We start from the raw sequence: 25,295 nt of genomic DNA, 5'->3' as shown, positions 1-25,295 counted from the left end.
TTCTTTGCCTTTAGACAACAATTCTGATGGCAAAAGAGCCAAACAGGACAGGCAAAAAAAAAAGAAAGAAAAAAAGAATGAAATGAAAATAATTTGAATGAAAACAACGGAATTAGAATGAACAGAACAGAATATGAATGAAAACAATGGAAGTTGAACGAAAGCAACAGAATTTGAATGAAAACAATGGAAGTTTAAAACAAACAACAGAATTAGAATGAAAACAACATAATTAGAATGTACAGAACAGAGTTTGAATGAAAACAATGGAATTAGAATGAACTGAACAGAATTTGAATCAAAACAATGGAATTAGAATGAAAACAACTGAATTAGAATGAAAACAACTGAATTTGAACGAAAACAACAGAATTTGAATAAAAAGAGTAGAATTAGAATGAAAACAAAATCATTTGAATGAAAACAACGGAATTTCAATAAAAAGAATGGAATTAGAATGAAATGAAGAAAAAAAAAGAGAGAGAAAAAAGAAACTCCGTCATGCTAGCTAGTACACAGTACGAGTTATTGTAACTGACTGTAAAAAGTCAGCATAACGAAAATAAACTCCACCTAAACTTGGTTTATATCTGACCCAGATAGACTGCAGGTCATAACTTCTTACCTGAAGTTCAGTTCACCGCCTCGGGTCTCTGCTCCTCCTGCCTTTCCGTCATCCACCTGCCAGCGTGTTACATCTGCTGGCCTCCACCACTTGCTAATGTTACTGAATCTCTGGATTCAGTAACATTAGCAAGCAATTGAGTTATTTTTACACACCTCCCAGCATCTGGCCAATCCACCACCTTTCAGTGTTTATGAAGTACACTTCATGGCACTCCTGCTTGCATATCTCTGACATCTTAGTGGTGCAGCAGCCGTCGATAGAGCCAGCCCTGCAAACCTGTGGATGGACGTTGCAGTGGACAGTGGGAGGATGCATCCTTAAGCTCTCTTTGCAGACCACCCTATGTGATTCTCCACTTGCCGACTAGATGAGACAAACCGCAGGACACAGTTGCAGCACCCCATCCATGTCTGATCTATCTTCAGCAGATCCAGCAACACTGCCAGGGACTTCCTGGCATGTATTGGAGTTGTGACAGAAATGGTCCGGGAACAGGATACTCAGGTTAATCTCGTGTGGACACATGTACATAGCTGCAAACATTGTAGTCTTCAAATGCTGCTTATGCATTGCACATTTGTTTTTGTTGTTGTTGTTGTTGTTGTTTTTGTTGTTGCTGATATGTACTCTCTTTATTTGTAATTATGACTTGGCATCATGTCAATACCTGTTGATTAAATGGATTCAGTGACTATTACTGTTTGATTCCATTTATTGCGAAAATAAGACTTGTAACGTCCAACACAAAGGGCACAATGTCACCAAATGATTTAAAGGAAAGTGTCTGCAATGCAGGAAATAGAAGGTGTCTGGTGCCTGGAAAATCATCTCAACACACAAATGTCACAGAACTGTCAAAGAAAATTAGAGGGGCGCAGCAGTCATTTTGGTATCAGACGTTCCAGGATTGAAAAAAGTCTGTCCCTTCGCTCCTTGCTCTCCTGCGCCCTTCTCTCCTCTGCCTCCCTTTGTTGCTGCATGTCCTCCCTGATGAGGTTGAGCAGCTCGTCATCCCGATCCCATTTCCTCTTCCTTGCTGTTGTCCGTGGCTGACTGTCTCCCTCATCAGTGTCAGATTCTGCTACGTTCTGGTCACCCACTGCTGAACTTGGCCCTGGAGTGTCCTCAGGGAGAGTGGACAGTAGGAAAGGGGGCCTGATGGACGGCCTCTATCCTATTACTTCGTCCATGAGCGCATACCAGGGCCAAGTGGCAGCAGTGGGCTTCCCACTTACACCCTCGCCTGACCCTGGATACTTGCAGTCCTAAAGGCAGGGGAAATAAAAACACGACAGTTAACACATGATAACACCACAACACTTCTTAGCAGGTGTACATTTACTAACTTGTGTCCTCGTGACTTATCTGCTTGAGAAGAACATACTTTGTATTTTGTCTTGAGGTTATCCCACTTTTTCCTTGCCTGCAAGGGGGTGACTGTCCCCTGCAAGCCCATCTTCTCCAGTATAGTCCTGATCACACCTGAAAAATAAGAGCAGACAGAAACCTTTGCAACTATGTTGATCCCCACATCCGAATGTTTGCACATCAGCACGCCAGAGTGATACCGAATGGACATCACAGGTTCTGTGCAGCATGAGGGTTCATGAAACTACACTCATATATGGGTGTGAATTGATTTGTTCTTGTACCTCCATGCAACAGTGGCAGTATTCTTCACCCCAGTGAAGAGGTGGTCGCAATCTGATGAGGAGAGTTGTTTGCTCTTTGTTCCCTGCAACGTATCACAGACCGATTAATTAGCAAGATATAACGTAGCTGTATGTGAGTGGCAATGCATGACAAACTGCTGGGGCCACCATACTAGTTCACGTGTAATCTATCACGGGGATTCTATGGATTATAAACTAAACACAGGCATATGCCCAGAGACTACCAACAGAACCGCTATGGGGTTTTCACTTTTGTAACACCAGATTTTCAAGTACTTACATTTGAATGCGGATTCCTCTCCCACTGTCACGCCCGGTTCGCCCGCCATTGTTCCGATCCAAAATCCTTCTACTGGTTCGGAATTTATGCGGCAGGTGGCCCGCAATGACTCCTGGGATATAGTAGGAAATGAAGGATACATCGGACCCATCCTTAGAATTCAGGGCAAAGTAGGACGCATTTGTCGCCACATTTTGAGTACTCTTTGGATTCGGACAGCCTTCGTCACGTCGCTGTGACGTCATTGCCTCCAAATGTGGCATTGGCGTATCCTTTCCCTGGTTCCAGACACGACTAACCTTCAAATTCGCAGAGAGGTAGGACGCATTTGTCGCCACATTTTGAGTGCTCTTTGAATTCGGACAGCTTTCGCCAAGTCGCTGTGACCTCATTGCATCCAAATATGGCATTTTAAGCATCCTTCCCCTGAATTCGGACACAGACAAAGTTGCAACATGTTTGCGTAGCTGTGTTGACCTACACTGTAAAAAGAATAACCCTATTCAAATTTAAAAAAATGATGTCCAATTGTCACATCCAAAATATTTGGCTTCAGAGAATCCAAATTGAGTCACTTGATTTGACCTGATACTTTTATGTTGATATAAACAATATTACTAGACTTGACTGAAACTTTAAATTTTGCATTGATCCAAATTGATTTTTTTACATAGAACCATATTTTAATTATTGAACCAAGCTAATATATTGAAATTTAACCAACCTAATGTATTCACATCGAACCAAATTAACATGAACTAATATGTTTGTATTGAAGCCAGGTAATTGATTTACATATATTCAAACTATATTTTTTACATTTCATTTTATTTCAGTTCAAAAATGCTCTGCATTTCCTATAAAAAACAAGACAGTTGGCCAACCAATTATTTCAAAATTATTTATTGTTCCAAACCATTTTAACTATAATCAATAGAGAGGATTAGTAATATACAGATTTAGTGCTACGGCAGAAATGATTAGAGAAATGTTTGTTTTATAAAACCTGCAACCTTTTGAAAACCAGTATAAAACCTGCAACCTTTTGAAAACCAGTATAAAACCTGCAACCTGTCTAAAACTGGCATAAAACCATTATAAAAACTCTTTTTAAACCAATTTGCAAGTACTCAAAAATGTTTATATGTGCACTGTGCCTGTACAATGTAAAAAAAAATCTACACATGTATCAATGAAATCAACTTAAATCTCCCTTTCAAATGGGTGTTCTTATAATTTTTGAATGTAGAATACCACTGCAGGCCAACCAAGAAAATAACCAAGCACACATGCACATGCATGTGCACATACACATCCACACATGCATGCAAACACACTACTGTGCAGTGTTAAGTTCACAATTAAGTTTGCGAATCTTAGAGGTCATCTTGTTAAAGTCAAGCTCCATCATAATCTTTTGAAGAGCCTCAAAGGTGAACCTGAATCCTCGTGGATATTCCATTTTAAGAGCATAACAGAGTCCAAAGACCATTGCCACTCCAGCTGCCACAGAAGGCAACTCATTCAGGACTTCCACACCATCAATGATTATCCCGATGTCTCGACGCTGATGTAGGAGGCTTGAGTTGTCCCTGAAGATGAAGAGTGCCATGGTGGTTACTCTGCAGCTCTTCCTCAGCTTCATCTTTCTGGGATATCTTGAGGTAAAATATGGAACAAAATGTACAAGTGAAGAACTGAAGTCTGGCACACCTGATAAATCTTTGACCATAATAAACTACTATTTTGATAGTTGTTTGGTCACAGACTATTAGAACAATTATTTGACTAATCAGATTGTGAATTGCATAATCATTAAATTAAATCAATGGTGGAAAATTTTCATAAATGTTCCACAAAGCCCAAGAAAAAAAAGAAAACAATACAGAACCCTAAGATATTAACTTGATGAGTTGATTAATCGTTGCTGTCCTACATTAATCATTGCATTTAATAGCAGAGTTGTCAAATTTACATCAAGAGACTGCATCTCATGTAGAGACAGAACAGATATGGACATACCATGTATTCTTTTATCAAGTCCTCAACACATCAGCAAGGTGAATGAGAGGATAATGATGGAGGGTCTAGATTATTATGAAATGTTTAAAAAGGATGTGCAGTGTAAATGCAAAATGATACCTGTTCAGATTAAATGAAAATGTATGCTTCAGCCATGGAATGGATGGAGCGATCTGTGGTTCTGAAAGCATACAGAAAAAAAAGAATAATGTTACTTCTCTATAAAACACATAACATAGAAAAACCAAGAAATACGTAACATGACATACACATCCTTATAAAAAGCTAGTACTATAATTTGATTTAGGTTTACCAAACAGTCTACAGACCAGCCATTAACAACTAAGTTTGGCATAGGGTCAATTTAATGCTGTTAAAATTAAAATTTCTTCAGAAAATGCACATTTTTCCGAGCCGCGCCTGAAAGTCAATTGAAGGAATTAGTCTTATGTCATTGATCTTATATGTTGGCGTGTTATTTCTGTCTCTAAATCATGCACATTAATAATTATCTTTTGCGCTCGGTGTACACACACATAACACACAGATATTTATATGAAGAGAGACAGAGACAAACGTGCGCGCACAAACACAAGCTTGTGTCTAGAAACCGCGCGCTCACCAGAAAAATTCAAACGAAGCGGAGCACGGAGTTATACTATGAATGTTATGAACTATGAACTTATGCTAGCTAGCTGTATCCACCACCGATGCATCGTGGTAACGCTAGCTAGTTAGTATACTGGTAAAAAACGGCTTTTTGCCTAACTTGCATTCCTGACTGTGATGGTCGGTTTCTGGTAACCAGTTCTAACGTCGCGCCGGATAGCTAGCTAGCTTGTAGCTAGCAGCTACAATCATGCAAAAATTAGGGGTGGCTGTCGACCCAGCTTAAATGGGGTTATTTTCTGCAATTTTGGCAATACAAATTATAAAAGCTTTTGTAACACACTTGGCTTTACTTACGTTTATTTTCAGATGAAATTAATCAAAGATGTGACACGATGTTTCCAGCAGCCATGCAGAATAAAAATGGGTCCCGGTCTATTTCTGGTGGGCGTGTTCAAGTGCAAATCACTTTGACTCAAATTAAAGATATTATCTGTTCAACATGAAAAGAAATATATGTTTTGAGAGAAATCAAAAACTTTGCGTTGTGTCCTTTGTACAGATATTTAGTTTCATCCAAATCAAAAGTGGTATTTTAAAATGCAAAAAGAAAGGGTTTCACAATCAAATCAATGATTTTATTCTGTTTTGAATGGCACTTATTAGATTGAATGAATGACTGCATGTTAGACTTTTTTCAGTGTAAGGAGTTCAGGACTTTGTGCACCACAGTCATTTGCATAAATCCTGAGACAGTCCTGTCCTCTGTAAGGAGTCAAACAGTTGGGTCTTGCAAAGAGGAAGGGGTTTTCTTCCGGGACTCCACACTCTAGTCTTCTGCTTATGAGCTGCGTTAGGGCTTCAAACATGTCTGGTGATAACAGTACAGCAACCTTTCGGCCTCTTTTACCCTTAATTTCAACACGATTGAAATGTGCACACAGTTGTTGCTCAAACTTAGAGAGGCCAACTGCAACATCCTTATGTAGGGCAGCTGTGTCCCTTTGAAGAAACGCTTCCAGCTGCATCTTTGAAACCTCTCCTCCTCTTCTTCGATTGAATAAAATAATTTTTGACAGAGTTATTCTGCAAAGTTCCCCATAGGCTTGTGGTGATGGATTATTTTTCAATTTCTCTGATGCTGAATTTGCCTTCTTTTCAAGCTATTGGTGAAGACGCTGCACATCCTCAGTGAAAGGGAGTGTGGATGGCTTGTTAAAGTGCTTGTCACTCAGAGTTGTTAAAGCTCTGTGAAGGATAAGCTCAGACCATTTTGATGCGTACAGTTTTTTTTAAAGTCTGGGTTGACTTTTCCAGCTCATTGTCTTCTGCTGTCAGAGCCCTACACTGTATGATGTTAAATATCTTGTGCAATGAGTGACCCAACTTTAGAGCAAGACTTGGAGTTGTATAGGAGAGCCTGTCTTCATTAGTGATGGGTCGTTCGCGAACGAAATGGCTCTTAGAGCCGGTTCTTTGACGTGAACGACTAGAGCCGGCTCCTTATCGCGAGCCGTCACGTGGGTTTTTTTTTTCTTTCTCTCACCCTCTTTCTCGCACTTTTTTTCCGCTTCACTCTGCACGCGAGCCTTGTGCTTTACGCTGGGCAGAGGGGGGAGGGGCGGTAGTTACACTCAGTAGCACAGGAACAGAGCCAGAGGGAGAGAGAGAGAAAGAGAGCCAGGGACAACAACGTCACATTAGAAAGGTATAGTAATCATCCACAACTATTTTCGGTTGCAGATGATAAAGGATTCAGAAAGTGCGGATTCATGCGGGCCCATATGACAGAGAATGTGCATCTTCTTTTTGTTTTCATATTTTAATTTATATTTAATTGCGTTGTGGTTTGCAGTGTTTTGTGTTGTTTTCACTTTAAATTTGTAAAAGGAAACAGCTGAAAATTTAAATAGTTAAAAGTTGAAATGTGAATAGTTGATTTTTGTATTATATGATTTATTTATTACATTTTATGTGGCGTGAATAAATAAAAGTATATTTACAGTGGTCCCTAGAGACAAAGCACATACAAACTTCAAATCACGTACGAACTCTGAAGCATGTACAAACTCCAAAACACGTAAAAACACGTACAAACTCCAAAACACGAAAAAACTCCAAAACACGTACAAACTCCGAAGCACGTAAAAACTCAGAAGCACATAAAAACTCAAAACACGTACAAAAGACAACAGAAGTGCTCCAGGATGCTGGGCGCAGTGTTGAGCTTTTGTTATCTTGTGGCTACACAAGCCAGCAAGTACCAACGACCGGATTTGGTGTGTGATAGTAACAGGTAGATGAACTTTTTTTTAAATTATTTGAATATATTTGAGTGCCTGTGTATAAATACACAAACAATACACACATGCTTTCAATTGTGTAATTTAAGTGATCTAGTAGCTCTGCTTTGGAAGTTCAGTTCATGCTAGAAATGTGTTTTGGAGTTTGTACGTGTTTTGTCTCTAGGGGCCACCGCATATATTTATATATAAACATATATAAATAAAACCACTTTTTTTACGTTAGTAATTCCTTTTGTGCATAATTTTATATTATTGTGAATAATAAATTAATTAAAGCAACAAAACAACCTGAAGAGCCGGTTCGGAGCCGAAAGAGCCGGCTCATTTTAGTGAGCCGAACCGAAAGAGCCGGATCTCTAAAAAGAGCCGGAAATCCCATCACTAGTCTTCATCAAACCCAGCCACCTCCTTGACAGCTTGGATAAGTTTATGAAAATTTGCAGGTCTGATCCCATCCTCAAGGTTGTATATCGAATCTTCCTTGAGAAGAATGTAAAAGTCACTTCGCACAGCAGCAGAAACTTCATCATCTTTCATCACAGTTAAAAGCTTCCATACACCTTGGGATATTTGTTGACACAGTGTTGAGTCCACCATCATGGACAAGGACAAGACTTTTTCTTCCTGCCTTTTCATCAGCCTCCATCGTTTTGAGAGACATTTACGAGGTCTCTCCGAAGGTACATTCCTTGACAATACATGCAGTGCACATTAGTGATGTGCGATGCCACTGATTTTCTTTCCAATCCGAGACCAAGTAATATTCAGGGTGGTATCGACGATACTGATCCGATACCGATACTCAAATCATAGCATCATAATGATTACAGGACATCAGATTACTTGTTCTTATCACTTAATAATGTAGGGTTCATCATATAGAAATAAAAAAACTGTGCGCTATTTGAACACCTTGCCTGCCAGCAGCACTAAAGGACTCCGTGAGAGATGTCTGTCTCGCCCTAGCAGCACCTGTCCCTCTCCTCCTCTTCAGTTCGCCTCAACATACACTCGTCATATTCTGTGATATGATTTACTCTAAGGTGTTTGACAAGGTTAGTGATATTGCCACAACCATACATGCCAACCCTCCCGATTTTTCTGGGAGAATCCTGAATTTTAGTGCCCCTCCCGAAAATCTCCCGGAGCCACCATTCTCCCGAATTTCTCCCGATTTTCCACCTGGACAACAAAATTGAAAAACCATATCGCAGAATTCCAGTTTCTGCGAGTTTCCAGCCAATTCCAGTTTCCAACAATGGCGGTAGCGACTTAGTTTTAATATTACTCTTATTTCTCTTTCTGGGTCGCAAAAAAACTTTTAACATATTTTTAGGTGAGAATGTAGCTGTGTAAACTTCAAATATCTGAGCCGACCGACACATCGTTTTCAAACCCCCGCGGTCTTTCGCTACTCGGGTTAAACATCATGTATAAGTCACTTTGATAACTTAAAATTTTTATTGTTTGGCTTTTTCAGTGTTTTATTTGTTCGTGAGTAAATCGGCTTGGCTCAGATTAAAGTTATTAGATTAGATTAAATTAAATTTATCTTTATTAATCCCTCGGGAGGGTTCCTCTGGGGTTTTCACACAGCTGAATAAACGTCAAACAGAAAATGATTAAACAGAAGAGTTTACGTCAGTGCCCGGTTATATTTTAGATAGCAAGGAGCAGACAGCAGAGTTTCACTCCACCAAGGGAGCTCGTGACGTACTACCCAGCTTTCTTTAGACCGTGAAGGCCGGGTCCTCAGGTGGAAGCAGCCTCTGAATTTGGACACCCCCGCTGTTTCCAGGCCGGCCAATAATAACGGTGACATTTAACGTATTTTATCCGATAAATAAACCCTGTAAAATGTATTTACCCCCCCCCTCCAACAGCCCTTTTGAATGTCTCCCTAATAATTCAAATCAAATCACTTTTATTGTCACATCACATGTGCAGGTATACTGGTACAGTACATGTGAGTGAAATTCTTGTGTACGAGCTTCACAAGCAAAAGAGTTGTGCAAAAATAAAATAACGTAAAACAAGCAAAATATGAGAATGGCTAAACCTGAGACTAATAAATATATGTACAATATATAAGATAAGATAAGATAGAACTTTATTAATCCCTCGGGTGGGTTCCTCTGGGAAATTCGATTTCCAAAAAGCACAGCACCGACAGAAGTTACAGTTACAGAATATTATATATATATACACACACACACACACACACACACACACACATAAATACAGAGACAAATATAAATAAAATATACAAAGGGGATAAATAGGAATAAAAAATAGAAATACAAGTGAATTGCACATTTCAAGTATTGAGGTCTATTGCACCATTGACTATTTACAAAAAAGTATTGCACAAGGTATTGTACAGTGAGGTGAAGAGGCACTACAGCTTAGTTGTTCCCCCCTCCTTTGTCCTCCTGTTTCCCCTCCCTCTCCCCTCCAGAGAGGAGTTAAACAGTCTGATGGCGTGTGGGACAAAGGAGTTTTTAAGTCTGTTAGTTCTTGTCTTGGGGAGAAGCAACCTGTCACTGAACAGACTCTTCTGGTTGTTAATGGCCGTGTGCAGAGGATGCCCAGCATTGTTCATAATGTCCAGCAGCTTTTTTTAGTGTCCTTTTCTCTGCCACTGTCACCAGAGTGTCCAGCTTCATGCCGACCACAGAGCTAGCCTTCCTGATCAGTTTCTCTAGCCTGCATGAGTCCTTCTTTGCTGTGCTGCTCCCCCAGCACACCACAGCATAGAAAAGTACTCCAGCAACCACTGACTGGTAAAACATCCTCAGGAGCTTCCTGCAGATGTTAAAAGACCTCAGCCTCCTGAGGAAGTACAGTCGGCTTTGGGCTTTTTTATACAGGTGCTCTGTGTTGCATGACCAGTCCAGTTTATTGTCCACCCACAGCCCGAGGTACTTGTACTTGTTGACCACCTCCACCTCCTCCCCCTCTATCTGAACCGGCAGTGGACCTTCTCTGGACCTCCCGAAGTCCACAACCAGTTCCTTAGTCTTTGAGGTGTTGAGTTGCAGGTGTGACAGGGCAGTATGTAGTATCAGGGCTATGGCACCATCAGTGGACCTGTTGTGGCGGTATGCGAACTGTAGAGGGTCCAGTGAGTTGGGTAGTGCAGAGCAGATGAAGTCCCTGACAAGCTTCTCGAAGCATTTGCTTACGATGGGGGTCAAGGCTACAGGTCGCCAGTCGTTTAATGAGGAAAAATAAGTCTACATCATGTATTTTAAGTACTAAAATTTAACAATATAAAATCTTACAATAACCTACCAGTTCAAGTCCAAACCTTGTGCTTTTGATGTAACAGGTGTTACGACTGTGACCGTAATTGTGTGTGGATTTGAGTATCTAGGTGCTCCTCCGGGATTGGTGCATCCAGGGTGGATGGCTCACACCGATTGGCTGAGGACTGGGAGACAGCGGATAAGAAGAGCCCGCCAGGGACTGCCCAGTCATTCATCCTCGGCCCAACCCAGCCGGCAGACCGGTCACTGTATCGACGTATTATGTAATGTAAGAGCATGTAGGGGTGGACCGCCTTTTTGGTTAATCAGTTTTCTCCTGTTTTTGTTAGGTAGGGAGGAAAGTGATTGTCGTTTTGTTTAGTTCCTTTGAGTAGGTAAGTTTCGTTTATTTTTGAGATAGGCTGCTTTTGTTTGTTGTTTTGGCCTTGGGTTCACCCTGAAGCTATGATATGCTCCCTTCCTTTGTTTAACCGCACCTATTGTAAATAAATCACTGTCACAAAATAGTAAGTGTGTGACGTGCTGCTTGGGGTTGGACGGGGATGGATCACCCTTTATGTTGTGGTCTGGCCGCGCCTAGACGGGCCATAACACAGGACTTGTGCCAGATACAAGATTACACGAGACAGATGAAAAACAGAACGTGTTTATGTATTTACATTACAAAAGATATTCCAGTACTTCCATGCAGCTTAATGATTTTAGGTTCCCAGAACAAAAGCAAAAATTACATATCATACAAAAGACATTTGTTTAGGGATGGTTTTTGAGAATTGGTAATTAACTTGTACATGTTCGAGACGAGTTGGTACTAAAGTATCAAAGTAGTGGAACAAATGGTGTCACAATATTTATTTTACATAAATTGATTTTAATGGTCCACTAATAATGACCACGTTGCATTTTTTTTAGTCAATGACTGAAGGTTAGATGGAGTTTTATTTTGCCGTAGTTTGGCAAACTGGTATTACTCCATTAAAAGGCCTGTAATAGCTGGTAATACTAAAAGCAGAATGCTGCTTGATGTAGTCAGGAAAGCAGAACTTAAAAGTTTACTTCTAAAACCTGTTTGTATGTCTTCACTGGTTACTGAATAACTTGTGTCATTAATATTTGACACAAGAATCAGATTAAAATTGAAATGAGTTGAATATTTCCATAAGAATTAGAAAGCTGCCAGCCTGACAATGTTTTGCTCATGAATGTGTTCACATTCTGTTAAGCAGAATTCACACACCGTACCCCAAGTTATTATACACTGGCAGATGACAGAATTAAAACAGACAAATGTAAGAAAGCTGGTGTGTAGTGTAGAGCAGAGCCAGTAACTTAAAAAACATAAGATAAGTGAATAAATAATGTGCCAGCAGAAACAATAAATTAAATATTACAGGTAATAACTTCCTCTTGTTAATAGAGTAATATCTTGACAATCATCTAAAATAAAAGGACAAGAATACTCACCTTTACATTTCACGCAAATCAACTTGAAAGCAGGAAAATGTGCATTACAAAAGGCACATTTTTTCAACATCTTCTCTGACGAATACACCACATCATGTTTGCAGTTCTGTTGAAAAACAAAGTTCCTTGAGTTTATACCATTCATTTTCAATTCTTTGATGCCATGCAGAAACTTCACTCATTTGCTGCGACCATGTGACATGAATACATACAGTAAGATCCAACATTTCAGGGTTTCCCCATCATGATTTAAGCATATTTTCTGATAGGCTGACTATACTTTTTGAGTAAAAGAGCATCTGTGTAACCACTTCTCATTGACTTTAAGTTGCAGTCTCAGTTAAATTCAAATCAAGTGGCTTAGCTGTTCATTTAAAACATTGGAAAACATCAGGAAATGTGTATTTTTACTACAGCTGCTGGTTTCCAGTTACCAGATCTTGGTATCGTGTCTTCAAAGAGAGTTGACTGATGAAAAGTGAGCCTCTTCAAGCATCTGGTTTGGTGAATCACCCTTCTTTCTGAACTCTTATTCACAGTCATTGCTGTGTCTTGGCTTACATAGGCCTGCTGCATCTGAAAAATGATGATCGACAAAGAAAAACAAGGTTACTTTAGCTCATCTAGATGTAATGTTCAGATTTGTTATGTAACAACTGGAATTTGGTGTTGTAATCGTAATGAGCTCATCGCCGTTTCCCTGTCCTGTACATATAACACACAGAAATGCAAGAAGAAGAAAAAAATTATAAACCAGTTTCATGTTGGTATTGATGGTTTTAGAAACAAATCAAACTGCAAGGAATGAACTTTAGCCCCCTATTTGTGAGTAAAATCATTTTGTAATAGTGCACCACTATAAGTGCCTGTGCTGATTTGTTAGCAAATAGTTTTTGGACCGTCCAAGTCCTCAGAACTCACTGCTGGTATTGTACATACACCAGCACGATCATTAGATTTACTGCAGCTTTCTACTCCTCCTCATGACCTCACTAAAAATGGACTGCAGCTAACTCACCTCTTCCTCAAACACATCTTTTCTGAATTGTCTTTGAATTTATCTGGTGAAGGTTTCCCATCATGTTCCATCCTCTTCGAATAAGCTGAGTTCTTCTTCTTCTGGTTCCTCCCTTTAGGGGTCACTACAGTGGATCATCTGCCTCCATCTTATCCTATCCATAGCCGCCTCCTCGTTCATACCAACCCTATCTATATCCTCCATCACTATATCCTTGAACTCCCTCTAAGGGCTTGCTCTTTCCCTCCTGCCTGGCAGCTCCATATGGAACAATATATTCACTATGCCTATTCTACATATGTCCAAATCATGTCAGCTTTGCCTCTCTAACTTTGTGTCCAAACCATACAACATGAGCTGTTTCTCTGATGCACTCATTTCTAATCTTCTCCATTCTGGTCACTCCCAAACAAAATCTTAGCATCTTGAGCCCTGCCATCCCCTGCCTGGCCTTTTGCACTGCTTGTTGCTTTGGATGCTTGACTCCAGGTATTTAAACTCATGTACCTTCAATACCTTTACTCCTTGCATATTTCATATGAGCTGACCATCTGACGTCAAAGAATACAAAGACATATTTTGTTGAATGCATTGAAACAGAGGACAATTTTTACCTTTTCCATGGCCACTTTGTGAATCATTTGTCCCAAATGTTCTGCTTCATCTTTAGATTCATCCTGTGTGGGTCTGCTATCATGTGTCCCATCCTCTTCAGATGCTGCCGCCATCTGTTTTCAGAGAAGACAACAATATGTTTGGCTCATTTTTGATGGATTGATTGTGGAAGCACCGAAACTGAGGATGAATTTCACCTCTCTTTGTGGCATAGGACACCCAGTTTTGTTTTTCATGGCTACCTTAGGAATCCTTTTACGTTCTTGTTCTTCCTCCTCTTCTGAATAGCCTTCAGATTCATCCTGTGTGGGTTTCCAGTCATCTGTCCCATCATCTTCAGATGAGCTAACAGACTGCTTTTAGAGCAGAAAAATATATATTTTACTCATTTTCATGGATGTTTGGAAACAAAACACTTACATCTTTAACTGCAGGAGAAGAAACTCTGCTGGATTTTTCCTGCCCACCTTAGGAACCCATTCCCTCGCTTCATCCTCCTCCTCCTCTTCTGGATTGTCTTCTTGTGTGAGTTTCCCCACATCTGTCCTATCATTTTTGTAAAAGACCACCATCTGATTTTAGAAAAGTAAAAGTAAAAAGCTAAAAGATTAGTAATCAGTGAAAACACTAAAAACAAGTACAAGAACATACATTACATACTTTTCTCTTGCGCAACTGGTATGTCACTTTTTGTAGATGCTCCACCCCCTTTTTCAAATCCTGTTTAGTTTCGTTTATTGTGGCTCCGGCACTACCGGCACCCTCACCCTGACCTGGGCTCACCATCTGTTTATGGTACAAATTAAATATGTTTTGTTCATAATGGAGTAAATGATTATATATGAAAGAAGTGCAACCAATCAAAACTCTTACCAAGGGAGTCAGGGCACACATACCTTGTTACTGCTACACTGGAAGAGCGTTCTGTCTAAAAGCTCCTCTGTTCCTGATGACTGCTGCTCTTCCTTTTCAGATCCTTCACTGTCCTCATCCTGCACAGATCCTCTGTCCTCTCTCCTTTTCCTTTTCCTTGCTGCATATGTTGCAATTGCATTGGTGGTCAGTGCTCGGCTCTGGAGTGTGTCCTCTGCAGGGTCCTCAGCTGTGCAAAGCAATATTACTAAATATGAATAAATGTAAGTGTATAGATAAATATATGACTTCACTTTAGCTTATTTAAATAACCTTGATAAAATCTTTTGGCTGTGATGGCATCATGGCACATAAATGTTGCCACTCTGTCGTAAAATTTACGTCCCAACTGTCGCTTGGCCTGAAAGAATAATGTTTTAAAAAGAAACCACATGAATAAAACCCATGACACTTTAACCTACTTCATTGGGTGTCAAAAAATAAAAATGAAAGGTTTTCTCACGTAAGTGGAGGAACGTAGCATGTTGAAGGTGGGGGGCAATCCCCAGATTCATCATCTCCCAGGCTGCCTTGAAAAATACCGGTAGTCTATGAAGAACACCTCCACTAGAACTGTGGAAAAAAGTCGGTTCCTCTGAACAGCCTTCAACATACTCTCTGATATGATTGTAATGCTGCAACCAGGTATACTCATTCTTGTACAGGGGGACAGCTGCTTGCCCATGGTATCTTTGAGTTTTGTGCTGTTTAACTTAATACATGAAAAGACATGTTTATTCAACTGAATAAAAAAATGTCTATGTATACTTAGATTTATATAGTTTTAGTACATACACGGATGATGCGGGCACCCTGCTTAGTTTTTTCTGCCATTTCAACCTCCTCAGTAGTCATGTTGATGATCACTCCCTTTCGGTGACCAGTTATGGCAATAATATATCCGCCCAACAGTCCAAAAAACAATTTCAATATTGTTCTGCTCTGGGGTTGCTTCTCGAGGTCATCTGTAAAAACACAAAGAGAACACTACATGTATTAATATGCTATGCTAACACATACACTGCATTTACATTTCCAGTCCCTTGTGCAGATTATAGAGGGACTTTACAAGCACCATGTCTCAAGGACCATGCAAGCACCACAAAGTATCAAACAAAATTTCCAGACCAACCATACAAAAAACCCAGTTTCCAATTACAAAACCCTGTAATGTGTCTTAAGATAGAAGATAGAAAGAGATAAAAGTCTCACGCCCCTTGCCTCCTCTACAGAAAAAAAAGAAAAAAAAGAAGACAAAAAAGGAAAACATCAGGAAAATTTTGTGGAAGAGATCATCTTTCAGTAGACTTACACATCCAAAACACACACAGTCCTCATAATGTAGGTATCTTACATTAACCAACACTATAGGACTTGTGTCTAACACCCTCACTCAACATCCAAACAACTCTGCTGTGTTCTTGTTGCAATAATAACAACAGCAGAAAATTAGTCACCTGCTCATCATCTTTAAGGGACGACGATGCCATGGGCACATCAGCTTGAGGACAGTCAGGGTGCTCTGAAACCTTGTGCAAGCAAACACAAAAGTACATTAACATCCATTCAACACAGATACGTTGAGACTATACAATACAGTTACGTAGCTACACTACAATAAATGTAAATATAAATATGTACCTTTACTCTCCATGGCCAGTCAGAGTCACTGTAGTTGTATGTTGTTTCTTCCCCCAGCTTGATGTCCTTTATGGCAAATAAACATAGATGAGGCTCTCCATTTACTGTGATTGTCCTCATTTTGCTGTTTGGGCTCACGTGATCGTCATTCACCAGTCTGCCCAAGGAGCCATCCCCTCTGGCTGCATCAATGCTGAAACAACAAAAAATGTAAGACACAAAATTACACAAGCTTTATAAAAAGGCTGAACAATTTGATTACATTTTTAATTATATGGATTTGTAACAAACTAGCAGTTTGTCTTAATGTGGTCGTCATAACTTTTTGCAAAAAGTAGGCTGAAAAATTAATTATTCTAATTTACATACCATAATTGTTTTCCATTGTACCGGAATTCAAAAAGAAAAACCTTTAAGGCGTCATGGTACAATCTTGTTCTGTTTTCATATTCCTTCTGGGTTACAACGTCTCCTTTGTTATAGTTGCACCTAGTAAACACTCCTCAACCTTACAAAGAAAATAGAAAATTTCAACATTGGTCTACTGCAATGGTTAAACTTATGACTGTGCCAAAAATCCTCAACAAGTATCCTAGTACCTCACCTTTTACTGAATTTATGCATTTCAATTCAAATCCATCTTTGTCCTGCCCCAAAGATGCAAATTTTACTGCTTCATCTTTCGGTTTACTTTTTGCTCTCGGGGGCTGCATTGCAATTCACTGTCTCAGAAAAAGAAAAAAAAAGTACAATTTATGTAATATTTCAGGAAAATAGTTTACAGTGAAAACTGATCTCGTACAGGTGTTCTTAACCCTCTGGAGCCAAGGGTATAATTGGCTGTTTTTGACTACTTTTGATTTAATTGTTTGATCGGCTCATGTTCATTTATCCACCACAATAGGAAAGGAGAGGCAATAATGTATAGAAAATACCGTTTTTATATTTTCCTGCACTAAACGTAAAAACAGTTTTCAGGAAAAAGCTTAAATTATGTATCATAACTCTGGTTTTACTTGGCCTATCAACATATTTTAAAAGACTATTATATACACATGTTTCTGATACACCGTAAATTGGCCATATAATCTGCACTCCAGAGAGTTAAATGTTAGCTTATCTTATCTGAAATGTCTCATTAATAACGTGTCACCTATATTTCAGCATTGCTTAAAATCTGGAGACAGTGGGATGAATAAATAATAACATCTGAGTATTTTCAAATGTTACAGTTTAACTAAAAAGGTGTGCGTTAGACTAGGTATTTAACCTTGACTAATTAAATACACGTGTCATCAAAAAAGGCTAGCTTTAGCATGAGAATTACACTGAAATACAAAACTTAATCAAGGAATATACACCAAAGAAAAACCTCAAGAAAACTAAATCTGACTGGTTGCTGGGCTACAAAGCTGGCAAAATTTGAAAGTTTAAAGCTACCTGTTGGCTTCTCCACACCAGCAAAGTGTTGCTACTCCTCAACTCGAAGTCACGAAGTGAGGGGGGAGGGGTGAAAAACAGCTCATTGGATAAAAAGTGGTCAGGTGATGAGAGTTCAGACTTTTTTTGATGGAATTTCAGTGAAACATTTACTGTGACGAAGGACTGAGTTTTATTACATTTGTTTGTTTATAGGAAATTCCTCTTTTAAAAAGTATTTAGTTATTTATTTGAAGAAAAGGTACACTATAAGGCAAAACATGTTTCCTCACACACCACCAGCCAAGGTCCACCACTGAAGCAATGGTTTTACACTTACATCTGCATAGGTTAAACAAATCTGAGATTCAACCAACAACATAGTGTGACATATTTTAGATCCTTATGTTAAACCAGCATTTCAAGTTTCAAGTTTCTTTATTTGTCACATGCATAGTTATACAAGTATAACACACAGTGAAATGTAGCCTGACACGCTCCTCGACATGTGCAAAAAAATTGGGGGGGGGGGGGGTGTAGAGGAAAAACATATATATATATATATATATATATATATATATATATATATATATATATATATATATATATATATATATATAGTAGTAGCAGCAAGCAGGTGAATTCTGTACATTAATATGAATAGACATCTGACTATTTTACAGGATAGACAATATAAACATATTTAAAATTAAAGGAATTGAAATGTACATTGTGCCTTGGTTTAGTGTCTGGAAGAGTCCTGACTCAGTCAATTATAGATGATGTGAGAGGGCGGGTGTGTGTGTTTAGGGCCCGGATGGCTTGGGGATAGAAGCTCCTCTTGAGTCTCTCTGTCCTTGCCCGGAAGATGCGGAACCTTCTACCAGATTGCAGAAGTTGGAATCCTGCAATCCTGCAGCAGCGTTCTGCTGTACGGATCACTCTCTGGAGAGCTTTTTGGTCCTTCACACAGCTGTTCCCAAACCACGATGTCATGTTCTGTGTGAGGATGCTCTCCACAGCGCCTGTATAGAAAATCCTGAGGATCTTTGGAGAGACCCTGAACTTCCTCAGTTGTCGTAGGTGATACAGGCGCTACCTAGCCTTTTTGGTCTGGACCTGAATGTGGGCAGCCCATGTCAGGTCTGAGGAGATGTGGACACCAAGATACTTGAAGGACTGCACCCTCTCCACTGGAGCTCCATTGATGATAATGGGCTTGTAGTCTCTGTGCTGACCCCTTCTGAAGTCCACCACCAGCTCCTTGGTCTTGCTGACGTTCAGCTGGAGGTGGTTGTCCTGGCACCACGATGCCAGATTCTTCACTTCATCCATGTAGGCCGCCTCATCGTTGTTGGAGATGGCACCCAACACCACTGTGTCGTCAGCAAACTTCACAATGGTGTTGGAGCCATGGGTGGCCACACAGTCTGAAGTGTAGAGGGAGTAGAGCAGTGGCGAGAGGACACATCCCTGAGGTGCTCCTGTGTTGATGGTGATGCTGTTGGAGAAGCACCTGCCCACCCTCACCACCTGAGTTCTGCCAGTGAGGAAGTCCAACACCCATGCACACAGACGGCTGTTAAGTCCCAGATCCCTCAGCTTTGTGAACAGTCTGCAGGGCACTATTGTGTTAAACGCTGAACTGTAATCAACAAACAGCATTCGCACATAGTTACCCTGTTTCTTGTCCACGTGGCTGAGAGTGGTGTGTAGATCTGTTGGATCTGTAGGCGAACTGCAGCGGATCTGTGGTGTCTGGGATGGAGGAGGAGATGATGTTCTTCAGCAGCCTCTCAAACACCTTCATTACTACCGAGGTCAGTGCAACTGGCCGGTAATCAAGCATGTATCAAGATGTAGCTTTCTTCTGAAAAATGTATTTAATTATTATACTTTTGTTCTGATTTTTTGTTTGAAGATGCAGAAGGTGCATCCTGAAACCAATGAATTTATCACTAGCAATTATGGACAGTTTGAGAAACCAAACATTGTTTCGTTTAGCAGTACAGAATAAATCAGATCATATGATATGACTAAAAAAATCTGAAACTAATAAATCCTATGGAAATTATACAGTGTAAAATTGGCTCTGTTTACAGTATAGAACTGTACAAACTTGGATGGATGGGATGGATGGATAGTTATTAGTTATAACGACAAACTTGACAGAGTAAATGCTAACCAGTGTGGAAATGATAACCCAGTTTTTCTGGGGGCTGGGAGAATTTGTATTGTTGATTGTTAGGGAGAGAATTAGGTAAGTAAGTACAGATTGTGGAATATGTTTTTTGTATTCCAGGACATACTTCTGTCCCTATATTATCAATTATAATATGAGTTACCATGGGTGGCACAGTAGTGTGGTGGTTTGAACTGTTGTCTCACAGCCAGAAGGGTTCTGGTTTAAAGCCTTGGCTGAGTTTGCATTTTTAACCCTTGTATGGTGTTCGGGTCTGTGAGACCCGTGTTCAGTTTTTTTCAAAAGAAAAATTAAACAATTAATTATTTTTTCACGTGTAAATGTGTTGTGTCTTTCCACTCACTCCACTTGATTATAACTGATTTATTTATAACATTTTATATAAAAGAAAAACGAGAAGCACATTAATTCATAAATGTGATCTAACAAAGGTAAAGGGAAAAAATTAACCATGTTTGCTGTTCATATGTCTTGTAATTGGGATGAAGTAAACATCTGTTGAGTAATTTAACATAAAATTGTTTGATAGTGTTAATTTGGAAAGCCAAAACTCTAGCGGGTCCACCAGACCCATGAACACTGGCTGAGTAACAAAAATACAAACACCACACAAGGGTTAACTGCGCATGTGTGTGTTTTCTCCAGGTACTCCAGCTTCCTCCCAATGACCTAAACCATGTATGTTAGGTTGAATAGATATGATAATTTGATAGTGGTTATTGAGTGAGTAGTTGTTTGGCTGTGTGTTATAGACAGGGGTGCATATGACTGGTACGCAGGTACGCATGCGTGACAAAAATTAGGAATGCGTAGTGACACTTTGCGTACTTGACTGTCTCATTTAACCTTACATGTGTTGCTTGTCACCAGCTAAATGTCCAAAAAACAACAGACATTAAGCAGCTTCTTTGGTGTGCCGCCACTAGCTAAGAAACACCAACTGGAGCCAGAGAAAAGTGGCTCCAAGATGTGCCGTGGCTTGAAGCTAACAATGAGCACACTGAAATGTGGTGCAAGATTTGCCACACCCATCCACATCTAGCAGGTGTGTTTTTTAAAGGCTCAAAGAATTTTAACCATCCTTTATTTGACAAACATGAAAAAAGTAAGGTGTCACAGTTCTGGGTCATTTTGACCCAGCATTTTGAGTTCTTATGTTTTGGTTTCATTTTGGATTGTATTCTGATTCTTGTGCTTTGTTGATTATTAGTAGAATTCTTTGTTTCTGTTTATTCTTGTTAAGGGATTTGTTTTTAGGTTTTGTGTCTCATGTTTAATGTAGGTTTTGTTCTGGTGCCCTCGTGATTCCTGTAGGTTTAGTATAGTGTCTAGTCTGGGTCTTTGTGTAGATGCTTCTTGTTTCCTGTTTTATTGTGAAGGTCCGTGTCTTATGTGAGTGTATTCAGTTTAGCTTCTCTTGTCTCATCTCGTCAATTACTTCCAGCTGTGTTCCCCACCTGTGTGTAATCTCCAGGTGTTCTTCTGCGTGTATTTAAGTCGTGTCCTCTCGTGTGCAGGTTGCTGGTCTGTCTGTGTTTCAACCGTGTGTTCACCCTGCAGGTTCATCTGCTCACCTTCCTTCATGTTTGTGTTCATGTTTGCTGTTCAGTAGTGATGGGCAGATGAAGCTTCATGAAGCACTGAAGCTTTTCATCCAACTGGTTCACCCCAGCGCAAAGCGTCTTGAAGCTTCATTTGCTCTAGTAGGACATCTACTGGACGTAAAAATATTAGTTGGCATGAATTTAAAGAGTGTGGCATTTTGCACACAGCCTGTAAATGTCAACAACAAAAGGAGTGTGTAAACATGTATATTGTAGTGATGGCAGTATACTGTGTATATTTATACTGGCAGTATGGAAAATGATTATTTGGAAATGCTTAAAATGGAAATGATCATTTACTGTGAGGTGTGGTTGAGGTATGGACAGTGGTTGTGCTTTTGTAACGTTGAGGTATTGACAGTGATTAGTGTTTAGGGGACACATCATTGGTTTTTATTTAAAAACAACAGTTTATCCACTGTGGCAGGTTGTAGGCGATTTCTTTTTTTTGGACAATATTTCCCCTGCTTTTGAAAACATTTGCTCACAGGGCACAGATGAGGCAGGGGTACACAGGTATGTCAGTGCTAACTTATATAAGTGAGGATAGACATATTTTTGTCTCTCCCAGTATTTAAGGGGTCCTCCAGCCTTCCAATATTTGGCTCCATCATGTACCGTTGGACCTCAATATTCGCATCTGCTGTTACATTTTGTGTCTGTGTCTGCCTGACACTTTCATCCAGGCGACGGCACAGGTTGTTACCTAAACAATAAGGAGAGTTTTTATGTGATACTAACAATTCAATTTTCAATTAATTGTTATTTATATAGCGCCAAATCACAACAGCAGTAGCCTCAAGGCGCTTTATATTGTACAGTAGATCGTACAATAATAGATACAGAGGAAAACCCAACAATCAGTTTATATAAATGCAACTCAAATGCAATAACAATAGTACCGTGGGAAACAGCCTCAACAGTTTGTGACGTTGATGGCTGTGGTGGTAGTGCGGAGGAAGAGGAGGTGGTGGAGGCCCTCATTACGGAAGAACATTCGGCTTTCAGTCTTTTTTCTGCTTCGCTAGCTCTTGCAGGGCTGAGTTTTCTGAACCTTGGGTCCAGCAGTGTTGCAAGGAACATAATGCTCATGGTTTGTATTTTATCCAGCTTCTCTCTCAATAGCATCCTCAGCTTCTGAGCCAGAGAAGACCCAATGGATGGTGATTTCTCCATTTGTTCATTGAGGCAATGAACAAGCATAGTGAGTAAAGGTATGACCTTTGACCCAGACACTCTTTTTTTTTTTTCCTGAGAGAGCTCAGTGGTTGCATCGTTAAATGGTGCTAGGACAACCAGACACGCGTTTCCGCAGGTCCTACCTCCCTGCAGCTGTCAGACTGTACAATCAGAACTGCTCCCAACAAACATAGATGTTTACATCAGCGCTGTATCTTGCACTATTTTATCAACCGATTCACACTATAACCAGGGTTGCCTCTTATCTGTATTTAATTTTATTTAATTTAACAACAGTATGGTACTCAGTTTTTGGTAACCATTGTCCTTCATGTAAATATGTAAAAATTGTGTATGTTCTGTGTCTTGTGTACTGTTTGTTTGTATATGTGTTTTCTTGCTGCTGTTATACCCAAATCTCCCCTTGTGGGACAATTAAAGGATTATTCTATTCACTCTGAAATTATACCAAATTCCTCAGATGAAATAGGTGGGATGTCTGTTGTGAGACTTGCCAAAGCAGCACCCACTGGCTCCCTTTGCTCGAACAGTCTTTGCAGCATATTACAAGTGCTGTTCCAGCGGGTTTCCACCTCCTGTATTAGTTTGAGTTGAGGCTTCCTTAGTTGTTCCTGCACCACTGAAAGCCTCTCCTTACAAAATACAATTAAAAAAGCATACATTAGATTGTCAAGGGAGCAGAACTATACACTTGAGTAGCATTAAAGAAACTGTAATTAAGCCACTTAAGAACTTACCTTTGCAGTGGTACTGCTCCTGAAATATCCCACAATCTTCCTGGACTTGGCTCAGATGTCAGAGAGCTCAGGGGTCTGGTCAAGGGCCTTCTTCACCACTAAGTTCAGGGTGTGAGCTATGCATATGGCATGTTTGAGTCGTAGCTCCCTTGCACAAGCCCCCATATTGGCAGCCCCATCTGTTACTAGGCATGTAACTTTGTCAGTAATTGCCCATTCTGTCATGAGTGAGCCTTTCACTTGTGCAATATTTTCTGCAGTGTGTGCATTAGGAAAATATTGCACTCCTAAAACAACGGTGTTTAATGTGTTGGACTCATCAACAAAATGGCAGGTGACTGCAAGATAGGCCTCTGTGTTGATGGAGGTCCACATATCTGATGTCAGACTCACAGCTGCTGCCTTCTCAATGCTAGCCTTAGCTTTCTCCTTCATCTTCTGGTACCTGGCCTCCACCATGACTTTCAGGGCCTAAAGGTAAGAAAAAATATTTTGTTTAAAAGTACGACGTGGCTGTGAAGCAGTGTGTAGGGTAGCTACACAGTCCTGCCTGTTCACATTTTATTCTGTAAAAACTAAATTTTCACTGCTTTTATGACCTTTTTAGTGGGGAGAACATAGCTAGGATTGAATGATTTAACAAATCTTTTGAATCCTTTGTCCTCCACAATGCTAAATGGTTGGGAGTCCTCAATCACCATGCTAACAGTATAGATTCGTTTTGGTTCCGTTTTGCCATTTCCACCTTGTGCTTTATTTTTTTTCAATAAACCTCCTTCACATCTACGAGTGCCTGCGCTTGGATCATTTAATTCCTCCACATGTCTCATCCCATTCGCCATGACAGTACAGACCAGCCACATTATGGATCCAGCAGCATTCGCCCCACCCAAGGAGCTTCAGGAGGTCATAATTGACTCTGCTTCACGGTTGGTCAACCTATGGCTGGAGCATGAGGGAGAGGGATTTCTCAGCGCTGTGGAAGCCAGGCTACAGCAACTCATTTCCAGTCACTCCTGACTATTGGACTCACTGCACCCGCTCGTTCAGGATTTCATTCTCCACGAACTTCATCTTCTCCACCCCCCGCCGCTACCGCTTGCCTCAAAGGAGGATGTGCGGTCTGAACTGCGGGACGTGGAGTTAACCGGCCCGTCGGAGCCATCTCCAAGGAGGAAGCGACGTTCGCGTCACCCCACAGCCAGATTTGAGGATGTTAAAGCAGCCAGCTGTGGTGAGTGAAAAGGACACATTTTCTGTTTCTTCTGGCTCTGTAATTGTTTATTCTGGGGCTATTTTTTTATGTTTCCACTAAGAATAATGATGGATTTTCTGCATCACCCATGACCATCGCCTCAAAGACTGTCACTTCTGAGCCCACACTAAGTGTTAGCAATTGTGTTCACTCTGTTGCCTGTTTCTTCCCCTGCATTGGTTCATTCAGGGAAAGAGGGAAACCTCACTGAAACAGTTGTTTCTGAACTTATTTTTCCGTCACAACCCTCTGTTCGGTCAGCCACTCCACCACCTGTTACACCTCCACCACAATCATCTCCGCAGTTCAGTCTGCCGCCCAGCTGCCTTCAGGTTCATCTGCTCACCTTCCTTCATGTTCGTGTTTATGTTTGCTGTTCAGTAGTTTAGTTGGTCCCAATATAGATTAGTTTTGATTCCATTTTGCCATTTCCACCTTGT

The 25,295-nt window shown here is 40.2% G+C and overlaps 1 protein-coding gene, 3 long non-coding RNA genes and 1 pseudogene across 5 annotated transcripts; all 5 read right to left on the bottom strand.

The window, feature by feature from the left end:
* Positions 1–1,438: 1,438 nt before the first annotated feature.
* LOC146699213 (uncharacterized) lies at positions 1,439–2,630 on the bottom strand (annotated as a pseudogene). Its single transcript, XR_014922867.1, has 4 exons — positions 2,582–2,630; positions 2,281–2,363; positions 2,013–2,100; positions 1,439–1,893 (listed from the first exon to the last, which is right to left on the bottom strand). The product of XR_014922867.1 is annotated as an uncharacterized LOC146699213 (transcript).
* An 838-nt stretch (positions 2,631–3,468) lies between these two features.
* Positions 3,469–5,890, bottom strand: LOC146699212 (uncharacterized). The gene is made up of 2 exons (XR_014922805.1): positions 5,570–5,890; positions 3,469–4,784 (listed from the first exon to the last, which is right to left on the bottom strand). It is a non-coding gene; the product is annotated as an uncharacterized LOC146699212 (long non-coding RNA).
* Positions 5,891–12,187: 6,297 nt separating this feature from the next.
* LOC146699211 (uncharacterized) lies at positions 12,188–13,955 on the bottom strand. The gene is made up of 3 exons (XR_014922804.1): positions 13,884–13,955; positions 12,686–12,827; positions 12,188–12,357 (listed from the first exon to the last, which is right to left on the bottom strand). It is a non-coding gene; the product is annotated as an uncharacterized LOC146699211 (long non-coding RNA).
* Positions 13,956–14,192: 237 nt separating this feature from the next.
* On the bottom strand, positions 14,193–14,671 carry LOC146699210 (uncharacterized). The gene is made up of 3 exons (XR_014922803.1): positions 14,545–14,671; positions 14,352–14,456; positions 14,193–14,240 (listed from the first exon to the last, which is right to left on the bottom strand). It is a non-coding gene; the product is annotated as an uncharacterized LOC146699210 (long non-coding RNA).
* A 94-nt stretch (positions 14,672–14,765) lies between these two features.
* LOC146699209 (uncharacterized) lies at positions 14,766–23,525 on the bottom strand. The gene is made up of 7 exons (XM_085472612.1): positions 23,299–23,525; positions 22,507–22,981; positions 22,314–22,369; positions 16,438–16,630; positions 16,254–16,325; positions 15,070–15,157; positions 14,766–14,986 (listed from the first exon to the last, which is right to left on the bottom strand). The coding sequence occupies exons 1-7, from the start codon at positions 23,523–23,525 to the stop codon at positions 14,766–14,768; spliced, it is 1,332 nt and encodes a 443-aa protein (XP_085328738.1).
* Between the last annotated feature and the right edge of the window lie 1,770 nt (positions 23,526–25,295).

Source organism: Copadichromis virginalis, linkage group LG11, assembly GCF_057382275.1.
Source record: "Copadichromis virginalis isolate Kocher_CV1m ecotype Utaka linkage group LG11, C_Virginalis_male_GT1.1, whole genome shotgun sequence".
Lineage (NCBI taxonomy): Eukaryota > Metazoa > Chordata > Actinopteri > Cichliformes > Cichlidae > Copadichromis > Copadichromis virginalis.
This window is presented reverse-complemented; position numbering and strand designations above follow the sequence as displayed.

Coding starts and splice junctions, on each gene's coding strand:
- LOC146699209 (XM_085472612.1), bottom strand. CDS start 23,525: ATGTATGCTTTTTTAATTGTATTTTGTAAGGAGAGGCTTTCAGTGGTG. Junction 16,631..22,313: donor GGCAGACACAGACACAAAAT/GTAACAGCAGAT, acceptor TTGTTGTTTCAG/CATTGATGCAGCCAGAGGGG. Junction 14,987..15,069: donor AGCCAAAAGATTTTATCAAG/GTTATTTAAATA, acceptor TGCTTTGCACAG/CTGAGGACCCTGCAGAGGAC.